The 25,495-nt window shown below is 50.8% G+C and overlaps 13 protein-coding genes across 13 annotated transcripts; 7 read left to right on the top strand and 6 right to left on the bottom strand.

Annotated features, from left to right (window-relative positions):
* Window positions 1–335: 335 nt before the first annotated feature.
* On the top strand, window positions 336–1,697 carry N7498_007651 (bZIP transcription factor; the record flags this gene model as incomplete). The annotated part of the gene is made up of 2 exons (XM_058454713.1): window positions 336–441; window positions 517–1,697. The coding sequence occupies 2 exons, from the start codon at window positions 336–338 to the stop codon at window positions 1,695–1,697; spliced, it is 1,287 nt and encodes a 428-aa protein (XP_058306962.1).
* Window positions 1,698–2,624: 927 nt separating this feature from the next.
* Window positions 2,625–3,692, top strand: N7498_007650 (alpha/beta hydrolase; the record flags this gene model as incomplete). The annotated part of the gene is made up of 1 exon (XM_058454712.1): window positions 2,625–3,692. One exon carries the CDS (start codon window positions 2,625–2,627, stop codon window positions 3,690–3,692), a length of 1,068 nt encoding a protein of 355 aa, XP_058306961.1.
* Window positions 3,693–4,287: 595 nt separating this feature from the next.
* Window positions 4,288–5,930, top strand: N7498_007649 (Zn(II)2Cys6 transcription factor; the record flags this gene model as incomplete). Its single annotated transcript, XM_058454711.1, has 2 exons — window positions 4,288–5,052; window positions 5,103–5,930. 2 exons carry the CDS (start codon window positions 4,288–4,290, stop codon window positions 5,928–5,930), a joined length of 1,593 nt encoding a protein of 530 aa, XP_058306960.1.
* Window positions 5,931–5,991: 61 nt separating this feature from the next.
* N7498_007648 (oxidoreductase, short-chain dehydrogenase/reductase family) lies at window positions 5,992–6,925 on the bottom strand (the record flags this gene model as incomplete). The annotated part of the gene is made up of 3 exons (XM_058454710.1): window positions 5,992–6,232; window positions 6,284–6,320; window positions 6,373–6,925. The coding sequence occupies 3 exons, from the start codon at window positions 6,923–6,925 to the stop codon at window positions 5,992–5,994; spliced, it is 831 nt and encodes a 276-aa protein (XP_058306959.1).
* A 612-nt stretch (window positions 6,926–7,537) lies between these two features.
* N7498_007647 (aldehyde dehydrogenase family protein) lies at window positions 7,538–9,151 on the bottom strand (the record flags this gene model as incomplete). The annotated part of the gene is made up of 5 exons (XM_058454709.1): window positions 7,538–7,648; window positions 7,712–8,129; window positions 8,177–8,649; window positions 8,699–8,861; window positions 8,913–9,151. The coding sequence occupies 5 exons, from the start codon at window positions 9,149–9,151 to the stop codon at window positions 7,538–7,540; spliced, it is 1,404 nt and encodes a 467-aa protein (XP_058306958.1).
* A 202-nt stretch (window positions 9,152–9,353) lies between these two features.
* Window positions 9,354–10,190, bottom strand: N7498_007646 (type 1 glutamine amidotransferase; the record flags this gene model as incomplete). The annotated part of the gene is made up of 3 exons (XM_058454708.1): window positions 9,354–9,650; window positions 9,698–9,921; window positions 9,968–10,190. 3 exons carry the CDS (start codon window positions 10,188–10,190, stop codon window positions 9,354–9,356), a joined length of 744 nt encoding a protein of 247 aa, XP_058306957.1.
* A 382-nt stretch (window positions 10,191–10,572) lies between these two features.
* Window positions 10,573–12,124, top strand: N7498_007645 (glutamine synthetase family protein; the record flags this gene model as incomplete). Its single annotated transcript, XM_058454707.1, has 3 exons — window positions 10,573–10,993; window positions 11,049–12,039; window positions 12,094–12,124. 3 exons carry the CDS (start codon window positions 10,573–10,575, stop codon window positions 12,122–12,124), a joined length of 1,443 nt encoding a protein of 480 aa, XP_058306956.1.
* A 1,008-nt stretch (window positions 12,125–13,132) lies between these two features.
* N7498_007644 (MARVEL domain-containing protein) lies at window positions 13,133–13,736 on the bottom strand (the record flags this gene model as incomplete). Its single annotated transcript, XM_058454706.1, has 3 exons — window positions 13,133–13,369; window positions 13,430–13,651; window positions 13,701–13,736. 3 exons carry the CDS (start codon window positions 13,734–13,736, stop codon window positions 13,133–13,135), a joined length of 495 nt encoding a protein of 164 aa, XP_058306955.1.
* Window positions 13,737–14,825: 1,089 nt separating this feature from the next.
* N7498_007643 (uncharacterized protein) lies at window positions 14,826–15,556 on the top strand (the record flags this gene model as incomplete). Its single annotated transcript, XM_058454705.1, has 2 exons — window positions 14,826–15,240; window positions 15,309–15,556. 2 exons carry the CDS (start codon window positions 14,826–14,828, stop codon window positions 15,554–15,556), a joined length of 663 nt encoding a protein of 220 aa, XP_058306954.1.
* A 415-nt stretch (window positions 15,557–15,971) lies between these two features.
* Window positions 15,972–17,375, top strand: N7498_007642 (D-serine ammonia-lyase DSD1; the record flags this gene model as incomplete). Its single annotated transcript, XM_058454704.1, has 4 exons — window positions 15,972–16,142; window positions 16,201–16,317; window positions 16,374–16,866; window positions 16,924–17,375. The coding sequence occupies 4 exons, from the start codon at window positions 15,972–15,974 to the stop codon at window positions 17,373–17,375; spliced, it is 1,233 nt and encodes a 410-aa protein (XP_058306953.1).
* A 212-nt stretch (window positions 17,376–17,587) lies between these two features.
* N7498_007641 (uncharacterized protein) lies at window positions 17,588–18,521 on the bottom strand (the record flags this gene model as incomplete). Its single annotated transcript, XM_058454703.1, has 4 exons — window positions 17,588–17,763; window positions 17,833–17,903; window positions 17,952–18,110; window positions 18,175–18,521. The coding sequence occupies 4 exons, from the start codon at window positions 18,519–18,521 to the stop codon at window positions 17,588–17,590; spliced, it is 753 nt and encodes a 250-aa protein (XP_058306952.1).
* A 1,658-nt stretch (window positions 18,522–20,179) lies between these two features.
* N7498_007640 (dienelactone hydrolase) lies at window positions 20,180–21,770 on the bottom strand (the record flags this gene model as incomplete). The annotated part of the gene is made up of 3 exons (XM_058454702.1): window positions 20,180–20,985; window positions 21,039–21,476; window positions 21,524–21,770. 3 exons carry the CDS (start codon window positions 21,768–21,770, stop codon window positions 20,180–20,182), a joined length of 1,491 nt encoding a protein of 496 aa, XP_058306951.1.
* Window positions 21,771–22,905: 1,135 nt separating this feature from the next.
* On the top strand, window positions 22,906–24,735 carry N7498_007639 (putative MFS transporter; the record flags this gene model as incomplete). The annotated part of the gene is made up of 3 exons (XM_058454701.1): window positions 22,906–23,098; window positions 23,151–24,375; window positions 24,429–24,735. 3 exons carry the CDS (start codon window positions 22,906–22,908, stop codon window positions 24,733–24,735), a joined length of 1,725 nt encoding a protein of 574 aa, XP_058306950.1.
* Between the last annotated feature and the right edge of the window lie 760 nt (window positions 24,736–25,495).

Below are 25,495 nucleotides of genomic sequence, written 5' to 3'. Positions count from 1 at the left end.
ATAGTTGCAATATATATATCAATAGAAGGTCCGCGGTTTAGTCGTCTTGCAGACATCATCATTCTGTTCCACCGCAGTTAATGAGATTTCCAGGAGCTGCCTTGGAAATTAACTCGCCTCTGAGGAGATAAGAGTAGCTGCAGTCATGGTGTGATAATCTGACCACTGCCCAAAACAAGTACAGTCGGTCACTGTGGCCCGCCGTAGACAGCCGCCTTCACAGGTCAACTTTCTCCGCACTTGGCCGATGCCCCCCTAACTGCCCCGTTCATCGAACCATTTCCGCCAAAGATAGACACAATTTAACAACGATACACACGATACCACGGGACATCATGGAGAAAGCACGGAGCGAAAGGGTGGGAAAGGAGAAGCGAAAACCCGTCCGTCGCGATCCCGAAAAAAGGCGGCAACAGAACATCCAAGCGCAACGCAGATACCGTGAGTACAGGTTGATTTTACCTAGTAGTTCGAGGAAAGACATTGCGTGAAAGATATTGATGTTGTTATTTCTAGGCGAAAAGCTCCGTGGACGAATGGAGAACCTCGAAACACTCGCAGCATCGCTGACGCAGAAATCACCGACAACAGGCGCAGTCCAAACCGAGTCGATCCCAATTTATAATATTTCGGATACATTGATTTACAATTCATCAACGGCGACATCAGAGGACTACCAAAACCTTCCACTACCAGACCGTACCACATCAGCACTGAATACCTGGGACCCTGCAACAAGTCTGACAACCTCAGAAAATACGCCCTCGTCATTAAGCATCTGGGATTCTACGATTTGGGGTCACGCATCACATCTATCGCATTCAAATATTTCTCCATCAATATCAGCCAATTCAAACTCCACAAAACAAATCCCACACTCGGAAACTTCCTCCTCGGCACTGAATGTATGGGTTCCTTCAGCTCACGTTGATCCGTCCATTTTCATCCACGATAATGACCAAGATGGCCTTGATCAATACGGAATGACAACAGCCGTCAAATGCAATTGCTCTAGTCCACATATCCAGGTGGAAACACACTGTTCTGGCCCGTACAGCTGCCCCGAGGTCAGGATACTCAGGATTGGAACGGTCGCACCTGCACCGGATCTATACGCCAACCATCTTCGCCTGGAAACAATCTGCACGTTAGCTGCAATGGATGCACTGAGAATGCATGTCGGCCTTACGGAGGAAATGGTGTGTGCCACAGACTCTCCTTCGCCATTCTATCGGTCGATCAGATCAGCGGCGGATGGGACTGCCAAAGAGAATATGATATGCACAGTGCAGAGGATATTCCAGACACTGAAGCCAGACTTAAGGCCAAGCAGGGATCAAATTACTGTCAATCATCCTCCATACATTGATGTTTTGCCATTCCGGACGTTACGGAAGAATCTCATCCTTCACCAGCAAGACGTGAATGGGGGCGAATTCCTCCGCGATGCCGTCACCGGTTTAGTTTGCTGGGGAGGGGTAGGAGTTGGGAGGAAAGATCGAGATGCCTCCACTGGGTATGCTTCCACTGGTACTCCGTGGGACAACCGCAGCTGGGAGGCAAAAGTGTGGTTTCTGAGGAAATACTGGTCTTTGCTAGGTGGTGAGGAGGGGGAACTTGTACGACAAAGTGAGTGGTGGCGCAGTATCAGAGGGGAGGACCTGATAGACATAGAGGCGCTGGCACCAAATGAGTAACTTGCCCTTCTATCTACCAATCTATTTCTCTAGACCTTCAGCAACTCTAGCATCACTCTCAAACTCTACTTCTCCGACTTATTTCTTCAACACGCAGTGCAGTTCCCGGTCCAAGCTGCAATATGGATGCTGACAGAGAACGGTCACTTTATCCTCGTCCCCCTGTGGGGAGATCCGCCTGCGTTGGCATGGTCGATGCGCTGGCTTAGGTTTTCTCGCTGCTAAGCAAAATTGAATTGACGTTCTTCGCTTCCTTGTCGAGAAGAGATGATGAGTTCCTGGTAAACACCAATGGATCTCGCCCGTGCATTCTGCACATGAATTTGAGGGCCAAAGCTACGGGTCAGGGTTGGTGAGGTTGGGCTCTGAACCTTGGAGGTACGGGTGAAGGTTCTTAATTTTGGACCTGGACCGCGGTGAGTACTACTGTACGTCTAGTACAAACCCGTCAAACTTTACCCCTAATAAGGTTTTCCTAGCTGCCTAGGCCTCGGCGTAGAACCGCGTTAGAACCACATAGAACCGCAGCGCGGTTCGGCTCTAAAGTTTAAAAGCCCCAAAAATATAAGGTGCGATGCGCGGTTTTACGTGTTGGAACCGGAACCGCAACATGCCGAGGCCTATGGCTGCCAGTGGACTTGCAAGAATGGGAATAGTTACCGATGTCGACGTATCACTAGTGGTGCCTTGAGACACAGACTTACCCAGCCGGAGTCTGTTAGCCCGCCGGACTCCGGCTGGATAACACCGTGGACTAGTTCGACGGGATAATATAACTCTGCTCACGTCATCCGACCAATCTCGATAGCCACCAGCAGGCAACTATCTGCCGTCATCAACTCTATTTGTCTTGTCATCTGGAATCCGAGAAAAAGAATTTAATCGCAATGAATTGTCCTTCCCTCGCAGGTATCCAATCAATCCATCATGTCGACTCCGGACTACTTCACCAGCGACCCGGACTGGGAAGCATTCGCCACTAAAAATGACATTCCGCTTCCCTCGACCACTCCCCGACCACCGTCGGCCCCAATTGACTTCACCCAACTTGATTTCGCTTTGATTCGAGCGGACGAGGCGACATCTCACGCCGAATGGGCCGAAACACACTCTTTAGAGGAGGTCGGCTATAGTGCAAAGTCGACCACAGTCCGAGCCCGCGACGGTGCCGATATCGACGTGAAAGTGTCCTTTCCACTGTCCGACCGTCTCCACGCTAGAGGAAAAGATAAAATGTCTCTACCGGTCCTCTTGGTCACGCATGGTGGGGGCTGGATTCAAGGCAATCACACCTTGGAGGAATTGTGGTTCTTATACCCATTGTACAAGCGTTTCGACCTCGTGATTGTCAGTGTGGAATACCGTCTGGCTCCGGAGAACCGCTTCCCGATCTGGATCGACGATACCGAGAATGTACTAGATGCCCTACTCGATTCCCCGGAGAGCCTTCTTGGTTTGGATGCAAATCTCAAGGCCGATCTCAATCGACTCATCCTGGCCGGTTCCTCTGCTGGAGCAGGCATCAGTGCCGCTCTCTCTCAGATATGTCGTGACAAAGGTATCCCCATCAACGGTGTCATCCTCAACGTTCCCATGATTTGTGACCCTCGTCATTTCCCGGTCGCCGAGTACGGTCCCTCTGAAGAGCACCTTCGCTCGTACACCCAGTGCAAGGATATTTTCATGGGCTCAGATGGGATGATCGGCGTTTGGAACCTGATTCATCCGGATCCCTCCTCGGGCTTGAACAGTAAAGCATCTCCGTTGCTTGGGGATGTGGAAAGTCTTCCACGGCATTTGATCTTTGTCGCAGGACAGGATCCGTTACGAGACGAGGGAATCGCATATGCCAGAAAGCTGGCAGAGGGAAATGTACCGGTTTCGCTTCATGTCTATAAGGGTGTCCCGCATAACTTCGGACATTATTGGGAGTTACAAGCGACAATGAGGTTTTGGGAGGACTTGAGAGCTACTCTGGAAAAATGGTTACTTTAGCTGAGCGTTAGCGAGGCTATTATATGTTAAAAAATCATAGTGCTGAGTCAACCTAGTTAGTGGCCTTCAAGTAGACAGTGCACCTAGTATCTGGGCTTTTCCATTTGACAACCGTTGCCATCAAACCATAATTCGGCCTCAAATCCTCAAAGGTTGCGGATCGGGTTTGCCATCAGGACCGGCCCTGGTAATGATTTGATCGGGTCACTGCAGTAGACTGAGGTCGACGAGACACAGCATTGGAACGGCAATCTGGAAACCTAGAACCGATCAGTCGATTTTCCACGTGTTTCTCCCGCCAGTTGCACAAGTCAGATGGGTGCAACCACAATGACTCAAGCCCAGATGGAGCGGCGAAACGGTGGGAAAGATGAGATCACCGGCCTGCAGCCTGCCATTGCCATGACTCGTAATGTAGTGGATGACCCCAAACCCCGCGAGCACAAGCCTATCAGACCGGAAGACACGCTGATTCGAAGCCAGGAGCAAGAAAGCAATAGAGTTTTACCCCACATGGACCACGGGACCGGCTCTTATCATCTGCGCCCCGCCCCTTGCCGTTGCCGATAGCGCTTCTTTTCTTCCCTACTGCACAATGCCGGATCGACGTACAACGCGAATCGTCCGCGTCCGCACTGGATGCTGGACCTGCAGGCGGCGGAAGAAGAAGTGTGACGAGACCCGCCCGATCTGCGGCGGTTGCCTGCGCAACGATTTGGGCTGCTCTTGGCCTTCCAGCGTTCCAGGGAGGAGCAATTCGGCCACGGAGAATGTGGAGAGAGTGATGGAGGACCGGCGGTCGAGCCTCTTTGAAGTTGGCGATCTGGATGGAATGCAGCTGCCCGCCCGCCCGGCTTCAAGGCATTCGTCCGTGTCGTCGGTTGGAGGGCAATCGACAATCACTGGGATAGGGCTCGACGATGCGATGCAAGAGGAGGGAATGGAGCGTCGGGCTTCAGTTGCGAGCAATGATAGCTCCGTGGCGGCAATTCCCTTTGGCAATCTGGTGCCCAGGACCATGTCGATGCTACCTGGTTACGATGCTGATAGCTATCAACTGCTCAGTCACTACTTGAGCACGACTGCCGACTGCATGGCCAACGGTTCAACGCCCATCAACCCATTTCTCGTGCAGATTGTACCGTTGGCGTTTTCAAGCGATCTTTTATTACAACTGGTCATCACGCAAAGTGCGGCCCACCGTGCCTTTCGACGCCGCGATGAGTCTGACGCGATCGCCCACTCTCACTACACCAAAGCCATCCAACTGTTTCGACATGGAGTCACCGAGTTTATCGATGGAAAAGAGCCTAACCCGCTCATGCTGCTGGTTGGCGCTCTCCTGATGTGCTTCACGGAGGTATGGCCACTACACATCTTCGTGGAGAACAAACTAACTAACAACCACAGACCGCGAAAGGAGATACGACTGGAACAATATTCGACCACTTGTCCGCTGCTAATTCCCTCCTTGTCAAGCTGCTGGCACAGAGCGACACCGCCGTTCCGAAAGAACTAAAGAATTTCGTCATCGAATACTACACCTACACCGCGACTGTGAGCATGATCTCCGTCGACGCCCGCCTAAGTGGGCAACTGTTCTTGAATTTCGACCTCGAGCAAAGGGCACGCGAACTTCTGACTAACCAATACGTCGGCAACCTCTGCGGCTGCTGGCTGGAACTTCTGCTCCTCATCCCCTGCATATTCGATCTTGGCCGACAATGGATGATGGACGAAGCACAGAGCATCTCCCCAACCGCAGATGACATTGCAATGTTTGCCTCCATCCAGGCCCAAATCCTACGCTGGTCGCCCTATCCACATGTCATCCCCGAGGTCTACCTAGCGGGCTCGATCTTCCAGCAGGCCATGTTGATCTACCTTTACACGTCACTGGGCGGGTATCAATACGCGCCCGATGGAATATACAAAGGCCTGGTCGAGAATGCCATCACGGAAGCCATGGGCTATCTAAACGAGTTATCACCGCAAGCCCGTATCAACTCGGGCCTGTGCTGGCCGATTGCAGTCGTGGGCTCATGCCTTTCAACGCCAGTGCAAAAGGCGCGCCTACGAACCCGATTAAACGAGATGTCATCCCACTTCGGTCTTGGCAATATGCACCGGACTCTCCTGCTACTGGAAGCAATGTGGCAGCTATCCCCATCCGAGGCGGGACCTTGGAATATCTGTCGAACGATGCAGCAGAACCAGATTTGGATATCCTTTGCTTGAACAAAGAATTGAACACAAAGAAATAATTCATTCAAATCATACATAATGAACAAGATATATTCTATGAACCCAAGTTCTTTGGTGCCGCGGTCGCCGGTCCCTCGGGCGTCACATATGCCTTTGTTAATCCGCCGTCGACGACAAAGTCGGTCGCATTCACGAAGGATGATTCGTCGCTGGCCAGGAAGACCACTGCATGGGCCTGCTCGATAGCCTCGCCGAAGCGGCCAGTTGGGAAGTGAACCTCACGACGGAAGCGCTTTTCCTTGTCATCACCAAGCCAGTCCTGGAGGAGAGGAGTGCTAAAGAGCTGTTAGCAGGGAGTAACCAGCACAAAAGGGGAAATAACATACTTGAGAGGCGCAGGGCAGAGCGAGTTAAACCGGAATCCTGCAATCGTCAGCAAAAGCGCCCACAAAACAAACCATGACAAAAGACCTACCCTCCCTCGCATGAACAATAGCAAGCTCCCTCGTCATAGCAAGCACAGCCCCCTTGCTAGCAGTATACGCCAACTGAGGCGTCGCAGCCCCAACGAGCGCAACCATACTAGCAGTATTAATCACGCTCCCCTTGGTCTTCCCATGCCGTCGGAAACTCTGCACGGCATGCTTACTCCCGAACCAAACACCCTTGACATTGATATTCTGCGTCAAGTCCCAAATCTTCTCCGGCGTCTCGATCGCATCCGCGTCGTCCGCGTGCATGATTCCTGCATTGTTGAAAATCACGTCCACGCCGCCCCAGCTGTCGAGCGTTGAGACCATGGCAGCTACATCGGCCTCCTTGGATACGTCGCAGCGGATGGTTTCGACGCGCGGAGAGGATGGCACGACTTCCTTGACTTTGGCGAGGGCCTTTGCTAGTGCGGGCTCGGAGATGTCGGCCATGAGGACGGACGCGCCTTCACGGAGCATGAGGATCGTGGTTTCCAGACCGATGCCGCCGGCAGCGCCGGTGATGATGGCGTTTTTGCCTTGGAGACGGCCGACCATGTTGTATGTGGTGTAGTATAGGTTGTGTGGATGGGAGATGGAGGTGAAGAGGAAAAATATATGCTAGAAGCTCTTTGGATCCTAGGATTCCAATTTATAATCTATCTATCCTCCACACTCTCCACCTTCCATCGTCCCATGACCTCCCATCTCCAAGTAGCTCCGAAGTCTTACGCGATAACCCACAATACCGCTTGGAGGTTGCGGTTCGAAACATTTGCTCCCTCCGCGGTCTACCCATGGAGCGCAATTTGCATCGCCTATCGCGCTCCTAGTGTCCGACACCGATCCGACGGCGCGGTACTCTGGTGAGGGCGTGTCACGAGGGGCAGTTAATATGCGGTCTAAAGTCTAAGATAACGGCATTGCAAGGGTCCGCGTGTTAGGCGAATCGTACGTTTGCCGCGCTGCGGAGACCCGCAGCGCGGTCTGGGACCGCGGTGTGGGGCTGCGCCTCGAGTTGTGATTTGTTGGGCTTGCCAAGGGTATGCAAGAGGATTATTGGAGAGGATTTGATGGAAGCTGGGCTGTTTTAGTTGTAGTATAGCTATACTATTCACGGATGTATGAATGAAGAAATGCTTCAATTGGAAGGTCTATCTCTAGCTTAATCTAAGAAGAGTACTTGACGTGGTAACTCTTCAACTTGGTGAACCCGTCATAGCCACGCGGGCCCAATGTACATCCCAGACCGGAAGTCTTCCAACCAGTCCATGCGAGATCCTATATAAATCCCATTGTTAGCTAACATGCAATCGGAGATCCAGAGACGCGGAATAAACTTACCGGAGCAGGGTAATCGCAACGATTAATAAACACCGTCCCAGCCTCGATGGAATCAATCAACTCCTCTCCACGAGCAATATCCTTAGTCCAAACACTCGCAGTCAACCCATAGTCACTATCATTCATCAATGACACAGCTTCCTCGTCGCTGGATACCTTCATAATAGGCATGACAGGACCGAATGTCTCTTCTTTCATCGTGATCATGGAGTGGTTGACATGCGTCAGGACGACCGGAGCGATGAAGTTTCCTTTCAATGCCGTCTGTGCCAAGGAAAAGGTTGCATTCTCCGGGGTGACGTCGATTGCGCCCTTGCTCAGAGCGTCGTCAATGTGGTATTGGATCTTGACCTTGGCAGGTGCCGAGACCACGGGGCCGGTTGTTGTAGTGCTGTCTTGGGGGTCGCCGAGCTTGTATCTGTAAAACGATTAGATATGCGCGATGAAGGGGATAAGTGGACTTACGTCGCCAGTTCCTGCTGGACACAGCGCACGAACTCATCGTGGATCTTTTCGTGCACGTAGACACGCTCAATGGAGCAGCAGCTCTGGCCAGAGTTGAAGACTGCACCGTCGACCAGGTTCTCGGCAACGCTCTTCACGTCTGCGTCGGCGCGAACGTAGGCGGGGTCCTTTCCTCCAAGCTCGAGGTTCACGGGCTTGACCTGCTTAGCCGTTGCTTCGCGGAGGCGGATACCGCCTGCGGTGGAGCCGGTGAATGAGATCGACTGGATTTCGGGGAGCTGAGCGACTTGATCGAGGACGTCCAGGCTGCCGATGTGGACTATTTGGAGGACGTTGGGGGGGAGTCCTGCTGCGGTGAAGATCTCCAAGAGTCTGTTTCCGAATAGAGGGGTTTGGGGAGAAGGGCGGAGGAGGACACTGTTTCCTGCCAGGAGAGCTGGGATCAGGGCATTGACGGTGGTCAAGTAGGGGTACTGTGTGCTCGTTAGTATATCGTCCGATCATGTTTGGTACATTACTTACGTTCCAAGCTCCGGCGATAAGAATAGGTCCGAGAGGAACGCGCTTGACCATGCGCTTGAACCCAGCCTGGGGCTGACCGGGCAAATCAGCCAGGCTCTCTTGAGCAATCTGAAGCAAGTACTCCGCACGAAGCACGGCAGTCTTGATCTCTCCAACACAGTATCTGCGACTCGTCAGTCAACTTCACCCGACATATCCAGCGGGACCAATGTACCTAATGGGTCGGCCCATCTGCATGGTCAGCTCCTTAGCCAGCTCATCGTACTTGGTAGCAAGAATTGCAAGCGCGCGCTTGACGATATCCTTCCTCTCCCCCAAGCTCAACTTGCGATAAGACTCAAATGCCGCCTCGGACGCCTTCGCGATCTTGCTGGCATCTTCGAGCGAAGTGCCAGGCTGGTCGAAGATCACTTCATGTGTGGCGGGGTTGATGGTACGGATCTGGTTCGACATTGTGAATTGAACTGCCGGATTGCAATGCCTGGTGGTTCAGGGAGTTCCAAAAGTTGGAGGGGCAGATCGGGTTTTATAAGCGTGTGATGTCAATCTCCGCTTATCGCGTTCCGCCTACGCGTTTTCCCCCACTTTGGAACTATGACCTTTTTGGACGGGCTTGTGCACGATACGAAGAACTTTTTTGTCATTGAATAGTAATTTATGCTACTGAGCTTGTGATGAATTCCATAATTTTCTTTGCCACCAGGGCTCCGTCGTGGTGGTTTCCTGCTCTTGCAGCTCCGTCTTTGTAAAGCTCATCGTTGAACAAACCGCCATCGTGTCTTGCCTCCACGAGTTGAGACATGATATACTCATTGAATTCAGGGTGGGCTTGAACAGTCAACAGGCGCCCGGGAATGTATAGACCTTGAACTGCACAAGGGGCGCTATAGCCGAGATTGATGCATCCCGCCGGCACTTCGTAAACAATATCGCGGTGCATTTGGTGTAGATGCTTCCTGGTGTTAGTCCGGTCATTTCCCAGAGTGTCACTTTACTAACCAATTGATCTTGTCCAAAAAGCTTCTTCCCAGCATCAGTCAAACTGATCTCTGAAGGCGAAATTTCCCACCCATCGCCTCTGCCAACACGCGCGCCCAGCGCCCTAGCAAGAACTTGATGCCCAAAGCAAATCCCAACAACAGGCTTCTTGTGAGCTTTCAAAACATCCCGAATATACTCAGTCAACGTAAGGATCCAGCAATCATCACCAAACGCATCATGTTCTGGAAAGGTTAGCCGCGCCCTTACGTACAAAGAAAGAAACCATACTGCTGCCTGTGAGGAGGTACGCATCACACTCGTTGGGGTTGGGATAGATAGGGTTCTCCACAACGTGCCACTTGCTAACCTCGATGCTAGCAGTGGAGTTGCTCGCCTCCAGACCCTTCTTCAGAAGTCTCTCGAAGATGTCTCCATAAGTACCGAATTTTGCCTGCACGGGCGGGATCGGAGTGTCGCATTCGAGAACGGCGATGCGAAGTGGACGTGCCATGTTGCCGAATTCGGTTTCGTTGATTAGGCGTTGCTGCTGCGACGGTCACCTCGCTCGGGGGTTGCTTTATGGATCGGGAGCCGATGGTTGTCCCGCGGTGAGCGCGCGCTTGGCCCCACCGCGCGGTCCGAGGGAGTTGCCGACGCAGCGGCTTCCGACGGTGGACACGAGACCTACCACAGACCGCGAACACGGTTTAGCACCGCAAGGCTGTGTTGGAGACTAGGTTTATTTCTAGAGCGCGGTGTTGATTGACCGGTGCCTCAAGTTGCGACGCGACGGCTATCGTGACCCGCACTCCCAAATTTGTATATTAGAATCGGTGGACCTCCAATAGAACGATTTTCCCCAAATCATTCTTTCACTCATAGCAAGTTACAGAATGATAATTCCCAAAATGATCACAGTCGAGAACCTTCCTACCATCCTCGCCGACGACATCAAAGTCAAAGTCGGCGGTATTGACGCAGATGGCATTTTGCGTGGGAAGGTCATGGCCAAGGAGAAATTCCTTGGAATCGCAGAGAAGGGTTTTGGTTTTAGCTCTGCCGTTTTCGGCTGGGATATGCACGATATGCTGTGGACGACAGATGCGCGAATCGCGCCTCCCGAGACTGGGTATGCAGACTTTCTTGCCGTTCCGGACCTGAACACTTTTCGACGGTTACCGTGGGAGGAGGATATCCCCTTCTTCCTCGTTCGATTCATTAGCAATGGTAAAGCTGTTTCGGCAGATGGCCGGAGTATGCTGAAGGGCGTGTGCGATCGAATTGGTGCAGAGGGCTATCAAGCGCTGGCTGGAGGTAAACATCACAAATATCATACGAATGCGTTAAAGTTACTGACGACGCGCTTTAGTTGAACTTGAGTTCATGAACTTCCAAACGCCGTCAGAGGATGGATACAGCGGGGGATCAAGACACCCCAATATCGCCTCATACCTTGAACACAATGCACCAGGCAGTCTTCGGCAATTAACCGCAGGCAGCTTTTCTTACAGCTTGACACGCCCTGTTGCCAACAAGAAGTATTTCTATGACATCTTCAACACAAGCGCAAAGATCAACTGCCCCATTGAGGGATGGCACACCGAGGGTGGCCCCGGTGTTTACGAAGCCGCATTGAAAGTATGCGAAGTCAGTGAGATGGCAGATCGTGCCGCCATCTTCAAGTTCCTCACAAAGTCTCTCGGCTCCGAATACGGCGTCACTCCCTGTTTCATGGCCAAGCCGGTACACGGGATGCCAGGCCACTCAGGGCACATCCACGTCTCCCTCGCCGATAAAAACGGCCAAAACCTCTTTGCCAGAGAACATTTCGACCCCAACGCCAAATGGTCCGACATTGAATACCTCTCCGACATAGGACGACACTTCCTGGCAGGCCTCCTAGAAGCACTCCCAGATATCATGCCTCTCTTCGCACCAAACATCAACTCCTACAAACGTCTCGTCGAGAACTACTGGGCACCGGTGCATTTAAGCTGGGGACTTGAAGACCGAATTGCTTCTATCAGACTCATTACACCGCCCGTTTGCAAGCCCGGTGCTACGCGCTTCGAGGTGCGCATCCCCGGAGCGGATTTACATCCCCATTTTGCGCTGAGTGTTATTATTGCAGCGGGCTGGAGGGGTATTGAGAAGAAGCTTGAGATTCCGGTACCGCCTATGTCGGCGAGGAAGTCTGGGGAGCCGTTGGAGAAGTTACCGAATACGTTGGACACGGCACTGGCAAGATTCTCGGCCCCGGGTAGTATTGCGAGAGAGATTTTGGATCCGGAGTTTGTGGATTTCTTTACGGCGACGAGGCAGCATGAGCTGGGCCTTTGGAAGGAGGCTGTTACTGATTGGTGAGTTTTCTCCTGGGTACTGGAGACTGGAGTGAGGTTGCTAACGATTTGCAGGGAGGTGCGGAGATACATCGAGACTGTATGAGAGCTCGTCGGAATCGACCAATGTATATTTGAACGTTTTCAATCGACAACCAAATGGAATTGAATCAATGACCTCACCACACGCATACTACTGCTTCAAATCCCCAAATGTAAACTCCACTATTATTCTCTTCTTAAGCTAGAATCGTAGTTTATGAGCCCGTGGAATAAGCAATCAGAAGTCCTTGGTAAATAGCCTTCAAGCGATTCCAATCAGTGGATGTCTGCCCTCGTCGGATATCCAGCAAACACATTGGCAAAACCTAGTCTCTTTCTTGAAATTGCTCATGAAGCCGAACCTGGCGATCCTTTTCATGAAATTAGTCAGTTTGGCCGAGTGGTTAAGGCGATGCACTAGAATTATTCTACTAGACTGAGCACAGTCTGGATATGCATTGGGTTCGCCCGCACATGTTCGAATCATGTAGCTGACGATAAAATTCCTTTTTTGTTCCTTGTGTGGGTTGTGAGGGGCTACAAAAATTTTTATGTAGCCTTCCGACCAATCAGACAGGGCTAAGGCCAACAGTGGATTAATTGGTAGCGTCTTGGAATCGTGAAGACAATTGGAGAGTGTTTGAAGAGAAATAATCTTTTTTGGTCGGTTTGCACAATTTATTACGTTTTCGCTGGCCTGTGAATAGTGTGATTACCGGGACATCAAAAAGCACAGTGGGGCAGACGAATTGTATAATGGAGATAAGGCATTTTTCGGCCATCGGAATTCTATACATAACGTTGGGCAGTCTGCGAAGATCGCTCTTGTAAGAAAGTATATTGACTTATCGAAAGTCTCGAATGGATTTGTTCAAAATATCACCATGCTAACAAACATCCAATAGACAATATATAACTAGGGTATTATGGGTATAAAACGAGTGAAAAGTGAAACCCATAATCCTTGAGATCCCACAAGGCGTAAACATCATCCACGGTTTACCGTCATTCATCGCTTAGCAACACTTCAAGGCTACTTGGAGTATGTAGGGAAGCAGGCAATGGTCTTTGTTCAACGGCGGCCGGAGAGGAAGGACCCGATCAGGGCACCAATGCAAGCGATGAAGCCCAGGAACATAAATGCAGTATCGGCTTCAGCAGAGACACATCGGCTATGCAGCTCATCCTTCCCCCACCAGCAACCCTTGTCACCTTGGTTATCGGACCAGCATCCTCCATTGAGGAGGACATTGTTAAAGGTTGTCCATTCATCCCCACAGTGAACACCCTTGAGAGTAACGGCAAATACCTGTGGATAATGTTAGCTACAATGATTGCCAATTTCGTGTACAGGAGTATAGGTACATACAATGCCACCAGCGAGAAGTGCAAGAGACGCCACTCCATCGACAAGCCAGGTGATGACGCCGTCTGACTTGTCGACGAAGAGTGCGACACTGCCGAGGAGAGCGGCGATGATTCCAAAAGCACCGGTAAATGCAGCATAGCCAGTCTGTGCTGGGGCGCTACCAAAACCTTGACCTTTGGCGAGTGTGACGGACAGACCAAGGACGACGATGCTGAAAAGGAGCTGAAGACTAGTTAGCGCGAGTCAAGCCTCTCACCAGCAAACCTCTTACTTGAGCCGCACGGGCAATGGCAGTAATAATCTTCATACTGTTTGCCTTTAGTCACTTTGCTGGAGGCCTTACGAAAGTAGTTGAGAAAGGAAAGCCCTTGGGGACCAACAGCTAATTTATTCCCTAGCAACAGCTCATCGGGTGGGGTTGAAGACATGGTAGTCTGCACTTAGTGTGCTGTATGATACAGCCTTGTCTGCTCGAGCCACAAAATTCAGGATATGAAGACCGGCGGCAAGATTTGGGGGCCAAAGGAGCCGTGGGGGCCATTTAGGTGCATGAAACGAGCCCCTCAGCCCATCGGGAGGAAACCTGATTTGATGGCCTTTACAAGCGTGCCAGTGAAGTCGCCCAAAGAAATTGACGATCTCTATCGCTTGCTTTAAATAAGCACTGAGGCTGTCGATCCGGTGAGACACCTCTCGACTCCAGGGCGGCCTGTCACCGAAGAGCCGCTTTCAGGAGTAGGAAAGTATTCCAGGACTTGACCTTCACCTAGGCATTCGCACACAAATTAGTTAGCGACTTTTTCCTCCATGATAAAAACTTCTTCATTTATATGTATACGGAGAATCCGGGGGAATTTAACAATATTATAGTCTGAGTCACTTCTTCCCCCCGAACAGCCAAGCACAGCCCCCAACAGCCCCGAAGCAATCTGGCATCACGGAACAGCCCCAATCTGAATTTTGACTCTTCTCTGAAAGGGATGTATGAAGTACTGTGCATTCGGGCATGGCATCGGCCTATTAATAGTATCTGGGTCAGCCTTGCGACCGTGCCTCATGTTGAGTGCCAGAATAATCAGGCGTCCCGCAATGGCTCGTGTGATTGATTCCGGGGTGAAATTCGCCGTCACGACATGAATCTGACCCACTCGGTAAAAAGTTCAGTTGCAACCTGACGTAAGAATTGATGGCTTGGGCGTTACTCTTTGCGGATAGCCTGTCGTCGGTAGACAGAATGATAGGGGCTCTGGTCGGAGTCCGAGACGGGTTTAGGCTGCAATGGGTTAATAAAGGACAGCGAGCGCATCGGGCCCTGACTCACGGCCTCAAGAAACTATTTATTCCTCAATCCACCCCACCCCACACCACTGTTCGTCTATAATCATAAATATTCACCATGGCGGTCCCAAGAAAAGAATTCAAGATTGTCCCCGCCACCGAGGAAGATGCCGTTGCGCTCGCGGAAGTGGAATCCATTGCCAATGAAGAGGCGAACCTATCCCGAGGACAGAAAAATGTCTCTCATGTTATCTTCGGGCCCCCTAACGAAGTTAAGCATAACTTCCGAGCCAAGGGACTTGTTGAAAAGATGAAAAACGACCCCTTTGTACGAAACTGGAAAGCAGTCGTCGAAGAAGACGGCCAGGAGAAGATTGTTGGCTGGGCAAACTGGTTCTTTTATACTGAGCCGCAGCCTATTGAAACCAAGGAGATTGACTGGCCCGCCGGAATGAATGCAAAGGGCTGCAACGAGTTCATCGGCGCCTTGACGGCCATGCGAGCGAAGTACCAGACCGGCAGAAAATTTGGCTGTAAGTCAACCACAGTTTCAGCCCCCGCCCAATTTGATTATAGTTACATTTTTCTAATAAAGGAACAGACCTGCAAGTCCTCGCGACGCTGCCGGGGTACCGCGGAAATGGAATCGGCTCTGGTCTCCTGGAGATCGGTCTTGCCGAGGCGCGCCGTGCCGGCTTGAATGAGTTCTTCCTCGAGGCATCTGATGATGGACACGACCTTTATGCGAAGTTCGGGTTTAAGGATCTTGAGCGTACTTTGATAGATCTTGTGCCATATGGCGGAGAGGGCCAGGCTCAAACTCGGGCTATGAGAATACTCCCCAACTAAGAGAGCAGTGCTCTCAATTGTTAATACTTGGGTTCCGTTCATTTTTGTCACATTATTCTTAGATACTGGCTATTTGATATTAGTCCCCAAATAGCGAGAGGTGTTCCAGCTGATGAACCTTATCTTCAAATATTGGCCTTTTCTCAAAGATGGTGAGGTACAAAACAAGCGTTTTCCAGACTCGTCGCCCAAAGCATACCTCAAGTTTCTCACTGCCCCGAGTGAGAGGTTGCATCAACCTGCGTGCACGGAACTTACCGACACGCAAGGGACGGCCAGAACGCATCCCCGCAACCCCCACTCCCCCCACGTTCATTATCAATCGATAAAGGCGACCCACCGCGGTTTCGGCTCCACGGCTCCAGATAAAACCCCGACTCCCCGGGATCTTCGATTATGACTCTTCAATAACAAAATGGACTACTCACTCCAAAACCATAAGTCCTATATCGGGCGGCCGATCACGGAACTTCCAACCCCCTCACTCGTCTTGAGTAAGCCTGTTCTGGAGCGCAATACGAAGCTTCTGCTTGAGGATGTGAAGAAATTGGGGATTACGTTTCGGCCGCATGTGAAGACTTTGAAGGTATGTGAGTCAATTGGGTGATATGAGGTGCAGTCAACTGACTGAATTGTATCTGCAGTGTACGGAAGTTACTCGGATGATGCTGGGCGATGGCCTTCATCGAAAGATCGTGGTGTCTACGCTCTGCGAGATTCGGGGTGCGTTGGAGCTGGTGAATGAAGGAATCCTAGACGAGGTTAGTAGATGACGTGGCTTCGGTCTCTCAATTGCTTGTTAACGACGTGTACACAGTGTCTTTACGGGTTACCCATCTTCCCTGGAGCCCTTCCGCATCTCCACAATTTATCGCAGTCAGTCAAAGTTCAGCTCATGATTGACAATGAGCAACAAGTCGACATTCTCGAGAACTATTTCGAGAAGATGTCCCCGAAGGCCGCTCCCTGGTCCGTCTTTGTAAAGATAGATGTCGGGTCCCACCGTGCTGGCTTGATGACAGAGTCGCCCTCCCTACCAAAGCTTATTCAACGGATTGAGTCATCACCGGCTGCTACCATCCATGGATTCTACTGCCATGCTGGTCACTCATACGCTTCTCGCACCGAGGATGCCGCAGCAGCGGTCCTCGAGGCGGAAGTGGAGGGAGTGGGTAAGGCGGCGAAGTTCCTGATCAATGAGAAGCCAGATCGTCAAATTGTCATTTCAGTAGGATCTACTCCCACGGCCCATGTTGTGAGAAGGCTACAGGCTACCTTGCCTGAAGTGATGGAACTGGAGCTTCATGCCGGTATGTGAAACGCGCTCACCCGATCACAATACGTGATGGATGCTAATATCAAGACAGGTTGCTACCCATCTAATGATCTACAGCAAGTCGCAACATCACTTGTGACCCCCGAACAACAAGCAATCCGTATTCTAGCAGACGTCTGCAGCGTTTACCCCGGACGTAACGAAGCACTAATCAACGCTGGAACCGTCGCACTTTCTAAGGAATCCAGCGACTTTCCAGGCTACGGGACCGTGGTTGATCGACCCCAGTGGTGTGTTGTTCGCATGTCCCAGGAGCACGGTATTCTGGGCTGGGCGGAATCGGAACAGACCACCCGGCTAATGGAGCACACGGGGTCAAAGTCAAGTACTGGTGAGAAGGCGGAAAGTGCATTCAAGGTCGGCGATAAAGTTCTCCTGTACGTGCAACATGCCTGCATTACTTCGGCGCAGCACTTTGTGTACTACGTCGTTGATGAGCAAGACATTGTGCGGGAGACTTGGGTTCCGTGGAAGGGGTGGTGATGCTATGGACTTGGACCTTTTTCTAAGTGGACAAACCAAATATACCTAAGCACATAAGGCAGCCTGGCTGAACGAATGGTAGGGTTTGGCATAGATCAAGGGGCTTTTACAGTCGACAGTCGATCGTATCCGAGATTCAAGTTTATTTTATACCTAGGCTGTGACTAAGACTATCACAAATGAATGAGAGCCAGCGGCAAATCGAAATCCCCTCAGCGAGTGGTATATCCGCCGTTGGCAAAGATAGTCTGGCCAGTAATCCAAGCACCATCGGTACAAAGGAAGCGAATGATAGGAGCGATATCCTCAACCATGGTAAGGCGGTTGCCCATGCCGTTTGATTTGTGGTATTCAACGGCTTCCGGGGATTCTTGGGGGTAGAAGAACGCTATCGGCGGTATCTTTGATTAGATCTCTGGAAGGTGGAGAGTATATTGAGTATGCGTGAAAGACTTACGTGTGTCCATTGGTCCCGGTGCGACATTGTTAACACTGATCCTGCGAGACTGGAGTTCCTTGCAAACTCCGCTATGGTTGTGTCAGCTGAGAACGGTGAAGACAGACCTAACAACATACCGAGTGAAGTGTTCGACAGGAGCTTTGCTACCAGCGTAAGAAGTATAGTAGCCAGTAAACGCGCCGAGGAGCGCAGTGACAATGCTGATGATCTTTCCGCCATCGGTCACATGAGCAGCGGCTTCCTTGAGAACGAAGAACGCGGTCTTGGAGTTCACTCTATAAAACACCTATTTAGCCAATGGTAACCAGGGATCTTGCAAGGTAATTCCAAAACACATACGCGAACATTGTGTCATATTCCTCCTCGCTGATCTCCGTGATGGGTTTCTTCAGCACTTTGCCGATTGTGTTGACCACAATGTCAACGTGACCGAAGTCCCGAACAACATCTTGGAACAGCTTCGTCACGGCACCTGCAGAGGTGAGATCGCCCTGGTAGAAGGCGACCTTGATTGAAGGGTTCTTTTCCTTAAGCGTTGTCTCCAGCGTGGCTGCATCCTTTTTGCCGCCGGCAGAGTGATAGTGAAGGGCAAGATTGGCACCCACGCCAGCTAGCTCAATGGCGCATTGGGCTCCAAGGTTCTTCACACCACCGGTGATAAGAGCAACTTTCCCAGTAAGAGCCATTTTGGTAATAACGGTAGGTATTAGCGAAAGAGTAGTGATAATGATAATGGAGAAGGAAATCCTGCAAATTGAGTGAAAAAAATCGAATCTTTGGGCAAGGGAACTCTTTATTTATACCCGGGGGCACACAGCTCAGCCTGTCGTGGTGTAAGAGCAATAGATGACCTAGACTTCACATTAGTATGCGTTATCTACAATAGGAAATATGTGGGGCGTGAGAGTATGTACTTCATCTCATTGGTTCATAAATGTGGGTCGGGCTTTCGATGTGATATCCCGTTTCGGAAGTCTCCACCAAAAACTCCGATCTGGCTGCATGATTGGCTCAAGGATGGATAGCAAGAGAGAGGATGATCACGAGCTTCCGAGAAAGTGACCGGGGTTAGGATCTGGAAACCTTTCACCCGGCATAAAGCTATTCTCTGCGAAATACATCGCCGATCCTTGCAAAAAAGCGGAATTGTGGTCAATCCAAACCACGATCCGTTCGAGCAAGCCATTCAGACCCAATGACGCAAGGCCCCCTCGTAGGCTAATGACACGCGCGAGACCCTGCATATGGACATTGTAGTTCTCGAGGCTGCCGAACATGGCTTCATAACTTGCCATTTTTGCTATGGCCCCTATCAACGCATCATTTATAGCCTCGGACTGCTGGGTTTCAAAGCAGCGATTGATGGATGATACAGCTTCATACCGAAGACCGAGGAGGTCTACTTTCATACTGCCAGGGTGGTCCTGTAGAGAGGCATAATGCGATGCAGCGAGAAGCATAATGACGGAAAACAAAGCGGGCTCGGTCATCACCAAGGGAAACCAACTGGTCCTCAAGAGTCCATGATTTCCGGGCAGGTCAAGCTCGGGAACATCAACTGCCATGTGTATCAAGTCTTGGTATATTAGATTAAATTCATTTTTCCTGATTCAAAGTGAAAATGACTTACAGTGATCGACAAGTAGCGGAATCCAAGGTTGACCCGAAACAGGGTATGATCGGAAAGGGTCAACTCGGAGCCCGCCTATTTGAGGTGATATTGGGATTGGCTCCAGAGAAGAAGACTTTGTCACGGGGTCGTTGTGACTTTCAACACCATTCACATCTTGAGATGCTACCAATGCTTTCTTCTGGTTTCGCTTGTCTCGACGCGCAAACCGCTTCCATTGATAACGCGTCACATGAGACCGGACCTTGGTTTCTTTGGCAAGCTGAAGAGCGTCTTTTGGCTCTTTGACGTTAATGAAGACAAATTTCATCTCCATAATTCCATAAAATGGCTGTTTTCCGGCTTGCGTGGCATCTCCAACCGTCTCTCAAGTGCTGGCAGAGGTGAAGGTGAAGGCGCAGATGTGATGGTTTCGCCGTCGAAGGGTCGGCCTCGGATTTACCTATTCTCCGCCACACTCTAAATACTGCCTCATTCTTACGGCAACTTCAGCTAATTAGGGTCTTCCTGTTTGTGTCGGACTTAAATCAAATATAGTCTAAAAGAACTGGTACTGTGCTAATTACTGGCCAGGGGCGAAGTACGGCAAACATCTCCAGTTGACGAAGGCGCTTAACCTCCACGTGCTCCACTCCTTCCCCTTCCCCTTCTACTGCTCTGTGTGGATGTAAAAAAAGTTCATTATCATCCTCAATATTCAATTTCATCTCACTACTACTCATCCCCATTCTCATCCCCATCTTCAACAGTCACCGAGTGACGCCCATTCTCCGGGTTCGGCTTGGTAGTCTCAGTCTGAGTCGCATTTCCATCATCTTCCTCCTCTTCTGGCTTGCCCTGTTCCGATTTCTCCGTCACAGTCCTACTCAGCGCAGGTCTGTTCTCCAGAACAGTCTTTCCCTTCCCGTCCTTCTTCCCAGGCAGCGTAATCTCAGCTGCAGACTCATCCGCCTGAGAAGCCTTTGAGCTGTTATTCCTACGGGCCCGAGCATTCGCACGACGAATAAGCCGGTTGTGGTAATCTTCCTGCTCGACTTCCGGATCTTCATACAGGATTCGACGCGCAGTCTCCCGACCAACAACGGGCAACCGATCAACACCCTGCACCGAGCCAGGGACAAGCTTTGGATCGAGAAGACCGACTTGGACCAGGACGCTTGCTTGGTCCCAGTATGTGTGCTCGGAGTATAGTCGGCCGCCGCGCATACTCACAATGCTGACGAGCACGATCTCCACGCGTTTGCCCGTTGGCGGGACGCCGGGAAGCATCCAGGGAACTTCCTGGCTGTGTTCGAAGGACACGTACAGCTCATCCACGACTCGATCTGGTCCCGCTGTTCGTGAAATAAGGCGGATGCGCATCGACGGTGGGAGACGGCCTAGGAAGTGGTTCTGGTAGAAACGCCGGAGGGCCTGCGCGCCAATGCCACCGCTGACCGTTGGACCGTACGTGACGCTTGGTGTCTTGTCCTTGGTATACCCCTCCATGGTTTTGGATAGGTTCGTGCTGAAGTATTTGCCTAATACGAGTCAGCTCATGTTCTCCAGGAACAGTGAAATAACGATGACCTACCTTCTTGATGTTCCTCCCAGCGTCGCTCCAAGTCCACATCTCTGCGGAAGCCTTTACGCAGTGTCTGCACAGTCCTCGTCCAAGCGATATCCGCCGCCAAATGATCGTACTCCTCCATGTCATGCTCCGCGAACCCAGGCTCCGCATACTCATACGTGAACGCTGGATATGCCAAATTCATGCGTTCGCCAGTGCCATTGCCGGGGTTAATTGGCTTGGTCTTGCGACGTCTCTTGCCTTGCAGCCCAGCCACCTGGGGCTGAGTGGTGACATCCACAGACTTTCCTGCCAGATGCACCAGAACCTTCAGCGATTGTGGGAACCGCAAGCGAGTATCGGGGATGTTGCTTGGGTAGTACGCGACGAGGGCGCAAAGTCGACTAGAGTTCATAGGCTTCATATAGTAGTCCAAACAGTAGTTTGCCGCCTCGCCGTATGCTGGTCCGGGTTAGTTGTCTGCGGTGGTATTACTGGAGATCACATACCAATTACAGCGTAGTTCTCTCCTACGCCACATCCTTCTTTGACTCCCATGAGTCGACTCGCATAGTCCTTCCCACCGCCGTTGAATGGAAGGTAAACCACGTCAAATCCTTCATCCTGCCAGTCTTGGATCGTCTCCGTATCGAATTCGTTCGTCTCAGAGGTAATGCAGACTCGCGCGTTGTTGTCGCCATTGTTGTATAGAAGGCCAGAGCTGAGCCCCGGGGCGTTGATTGAAACTAGGGCCATATTGTGATCGTATGCGACCGAGGAGTTTCGTTATTGTTGTGTTTCACTTGTCGGTATGTCTTCTCTCCGTCTCTGGTGTCACGGGCTTGAAGATATGGTGTGCTAAATCGATAAACAAAATATTAAAAATCAATATTGAGATGATAAACTATCAACCTGTCACAATGGGATACAAAAAGAGGAGAAGTTGTGCCATGCCGTTGACGGCTAACGGGCGCTACGTCATCGGCGTTGCCATGTTCCCCAACACGTCATTGCAGTCGCAAGCCATGGAACATGGTCCGATGCATACATATATTAATTTGGCCACGTTAATTGAATTGTGGCGTGAAACAAGGGGGTCAAGCAGGTAAAGCTTCTTCCATGTGGGCTATTTTAGGCAAGGCGCGACCGTGGAATAGGATCTTGTAGATCGCAGTTTAGTCTTAGATGGGGGAAGGTGCTATAGCATCTTTATTCTCCGAATATCTGACCCTGTGGACATATGGACAACGATGCGCCTACATAAGTCCACGGGTAAGTATTGGCTAGTTTAAATCTCGGGTTTCTAAGAATATGTTGCTCCCTTCTTCCGCGTTTCAGAAATGGCACTCCCAACGATTGGTATTTGATGAAGGTCATATCGTTCAAAGTATGCGAGGCATACCCTTGAGTATCCCCTAGCCTGGTTTAAATAGCAGCCATTACCTGGAAGCAACCCGTTGCAAGCGTAGGATCGTCAACGAGACTCGCCGCAGCATTCCCGACCGTGAGACTTATCTGTCATACGACTTCGGGCTCCACTTCCCAGCCCTTGATTGGTGTCCAACTAGAGTTTGACAGTACCGGGTTAGCCCAGGAATAAAACTGTCATAGATCGATGCTTTAAGCACTCGAGGTAGGATTCTTCAGGGAGCCCTATAGCTTCCAGAATGTCTGCAGTGCAGTAACAAATAATTTTAAATTCCATAATAACACTTGCCCCATACCAGCGCTAGGACCACTTGAGACTAGAACGGTGAGCGATTATCGGTGAACGGTCAAGGGCCCTCCCATGTGAAGAAGCTTCGAGATAAGGTCTCCGCTTCCCCTCCTTCCGCATATCTTCAGCACACCTTCACCCTTCCACTCCGACTCTTCTGTTCAACACAGTAGGATGTCTCTGGTGCAGCATGTCTCTGCTCTTGAGGGAGTTGACCGTGAGCCGGATACTGATCTCGATGACGATTTTGTGCCAATCGCGCGCAAGATCAGTTACGATGTGCTGTATCCGGGTCATGATGCATCCGCCGCCGAGCAAGCTCCCCAGGCTACACCTGCATACAATCACTCCACGGTAAAACGAGCAGGTATGTGCCCTGTCTTGTAGATGGTTATGGGCATTTTGCTAATGTTGTACAGCCCAAGTCGCGTTCACGATTTTCGCGTGCTGGGTCGCGTCTGGCATTGTGTTTGGATTCGCCGCGCTCAAGCCTGTTCTTGTCGAGGAGGGTGTTTACCATGATAATTGTTCTAAAAGTGAATTGCGCGACGGAGTTGAGCTCTGCTTGAAGCAAGATCTCAGACTGAATTTTTTCTTCACCGTCGCGTCGATCACGGCAAATGTGTCCGCGCTCCCGGTCGGAACAATACTTGACCGATATGGATCGCGTCTCTGCGGTCTTATCGGCTGTTTTCTTCTTGCCCTTGGCAGTGTACTGATGGTGCTCTCGTTCCATCTGCCCGGCTTCGAGGGATTTATTGCTGGCAACTTCTTCCTCGCCCTCGCTGGTACATTCATTTTCGTACCATCTTTCCAAATCGCCAATGCGTTTCCCAGACATGCCGGAAAGATTGTGGCCCTCGTGACGGGTGCTTTCGACGCGTCGGCTGCGGTCTTCCTGTTCTATCGATACGCATACGAGGCATCCGGCAGAACATTCACACCGGACAAGTTCTTCACGGGATACCTGGCAGTTCCGGGCGCTATTATCCTCGCACTCTTAACTTTTATGCCAAAGCGCGACTACCAATCGACCCTGCAGCTCGAGAGCAGAATCGAAGAAGCAGAAGACGCCACCCGAGACGTGCACTCATCTGATGACGAAATTGAGAATGCACGCGAGCTAATTCGCGTCCGGAACAAGCGCGCCGACCTTCGAAAGAAGAAGATTAACCAGATTAACGAAGTCCTCGGAGGCGCAGATGTGAGACAACAACGTGCAGAGTGGGAAGAAGACCGCCACAATATCAGTCAAGTGTGGGGTATACTGCATGGCCTGCCAGCCCATAAACAGATGGCTACGCCGTGGTTCATTTTGATCACTCTCATGACCGTCTTGCAAATGGTACGCATGAACTATTTCATTGCCACTATCCGGTCGCAATATGAATACATGCTCGGCTCCGAGGAACTGGCTGAGAAGATCAATGACTTCTTTGATGTCGCTCTGCCTGTTGGTGGAGTTATGTTTACACCCTTCATTGGGTATCTCCTTGATCGATTGAGTGTGCCGGCTATGCTGGGTGTCATTGTCGCTTTCACTACAATCATTGGTATTCTCAACTCCATCCCTGCCTTGTGGGCTGGATATATGACGGTCATTCTATTCGTGCTGTTACGGCCGCTCTACTATTCTGCAATGAGGTATGACCCCTGCTTGAAACTCCGAGCCAACCCAATTCTAACTTCGAAACCAGTGACTATGCCACCAAGGTCTTTGGCTTTGCCACATTCGGGCGCGTTTACGGTTCCATTATTTGCTTATCGGGACTTATGAACTTTTCACAGTACGGGCTGGATGCTCTTACTCATGGGCCATTTAAGGAGAACCCAATCCCTATCAATGCGACTTTGGCAGTCGCTGGGTTTGTGGTTGGCGTCATCCTCGTTACTTTTGTGTCCATCGCAAGCAGACACCACATCGCCCAGGAAGAGAGTAATGAAGATGAAAGAGAGCCACTGCTTTTAGAGGAAGATGAACTTGAGTATGGGTCGACCGTTTGATGACAGTTTAAGGCAGCCGCCTTGTGTGGGAATGGTGTTTTCACTAGCTAAACTAGATTGTGTGCTTGAAGATTTCCCGGTACAGAGAACCAGAAAGAGAGAATGTAGCGAGAATGTGAACAGTTAGTTTTATCATTAATGCCATCCAGCCCTACCTCCCGTTATGTGAATTTACACGAGATCCCCACGTGGGGCCAACACCTCCTCATCCACCTACGCCTGCTCTCACCGTAGTCTCCCTACTCTAATCACCAATTCTTAGCTTATGATTCGCGAACCGACTCTATAGCAGCTATGTACCGCAGGCATATTGCAGAGGTGATATTATTTCGTAGCCTTTGTCAACAAAAATGGACAGCCAAGATGGGACTCACACATCATGCGATCATGGGCATGGTGAGGGGTTAGGAGATACCCATCCAGTCCGTGGAGTCGGATTTGATTCCAGACTCAGTCCGGGTGGCAGCTCTTTAAGAATTAAAGTTCCCGTCCTCGTATACGTCCATAAAGTTTGACTGGGTCCGGCAACTACTCTTTACTTAGACTGTTCCAACTTTATCATGGACCCTGGGAACCTCCGTTTAGGGCAGGTGACAATGGATGTCAGACTGATGATCAAATTATAACACAACCATTAGCAAATCCTTCCATAAAGATATATGCACCTACTCACATAGGATAATGTCCGCCGGGCGGGGCTTTCCTGTCTGGACTGCCGCCGCTTTAATGAGGGGCGACCAGGCTCACTGAGTAAATATTA

This window comes from Penicillium cinerascens (assembly GCF_028974065.1).
Source record: "Penicillium cinerascens strain IBT 15544 chromosome Unknown contig_9_segment0_segment0, whole genome shotgun sequence".
Classification (NCBI taxonomy): domain Eukaryota; kingdom Fungi; phylum Ascomycota; class Eurotiomycetes; order Eurotiales; family Aspergillaceae; genus Penicillium; species Penicillium cinerascens.
Note: the sequence above shows the minus strand (reverse complement) of the source record. Positions and strands in the feature narration are given on the sequence as shown.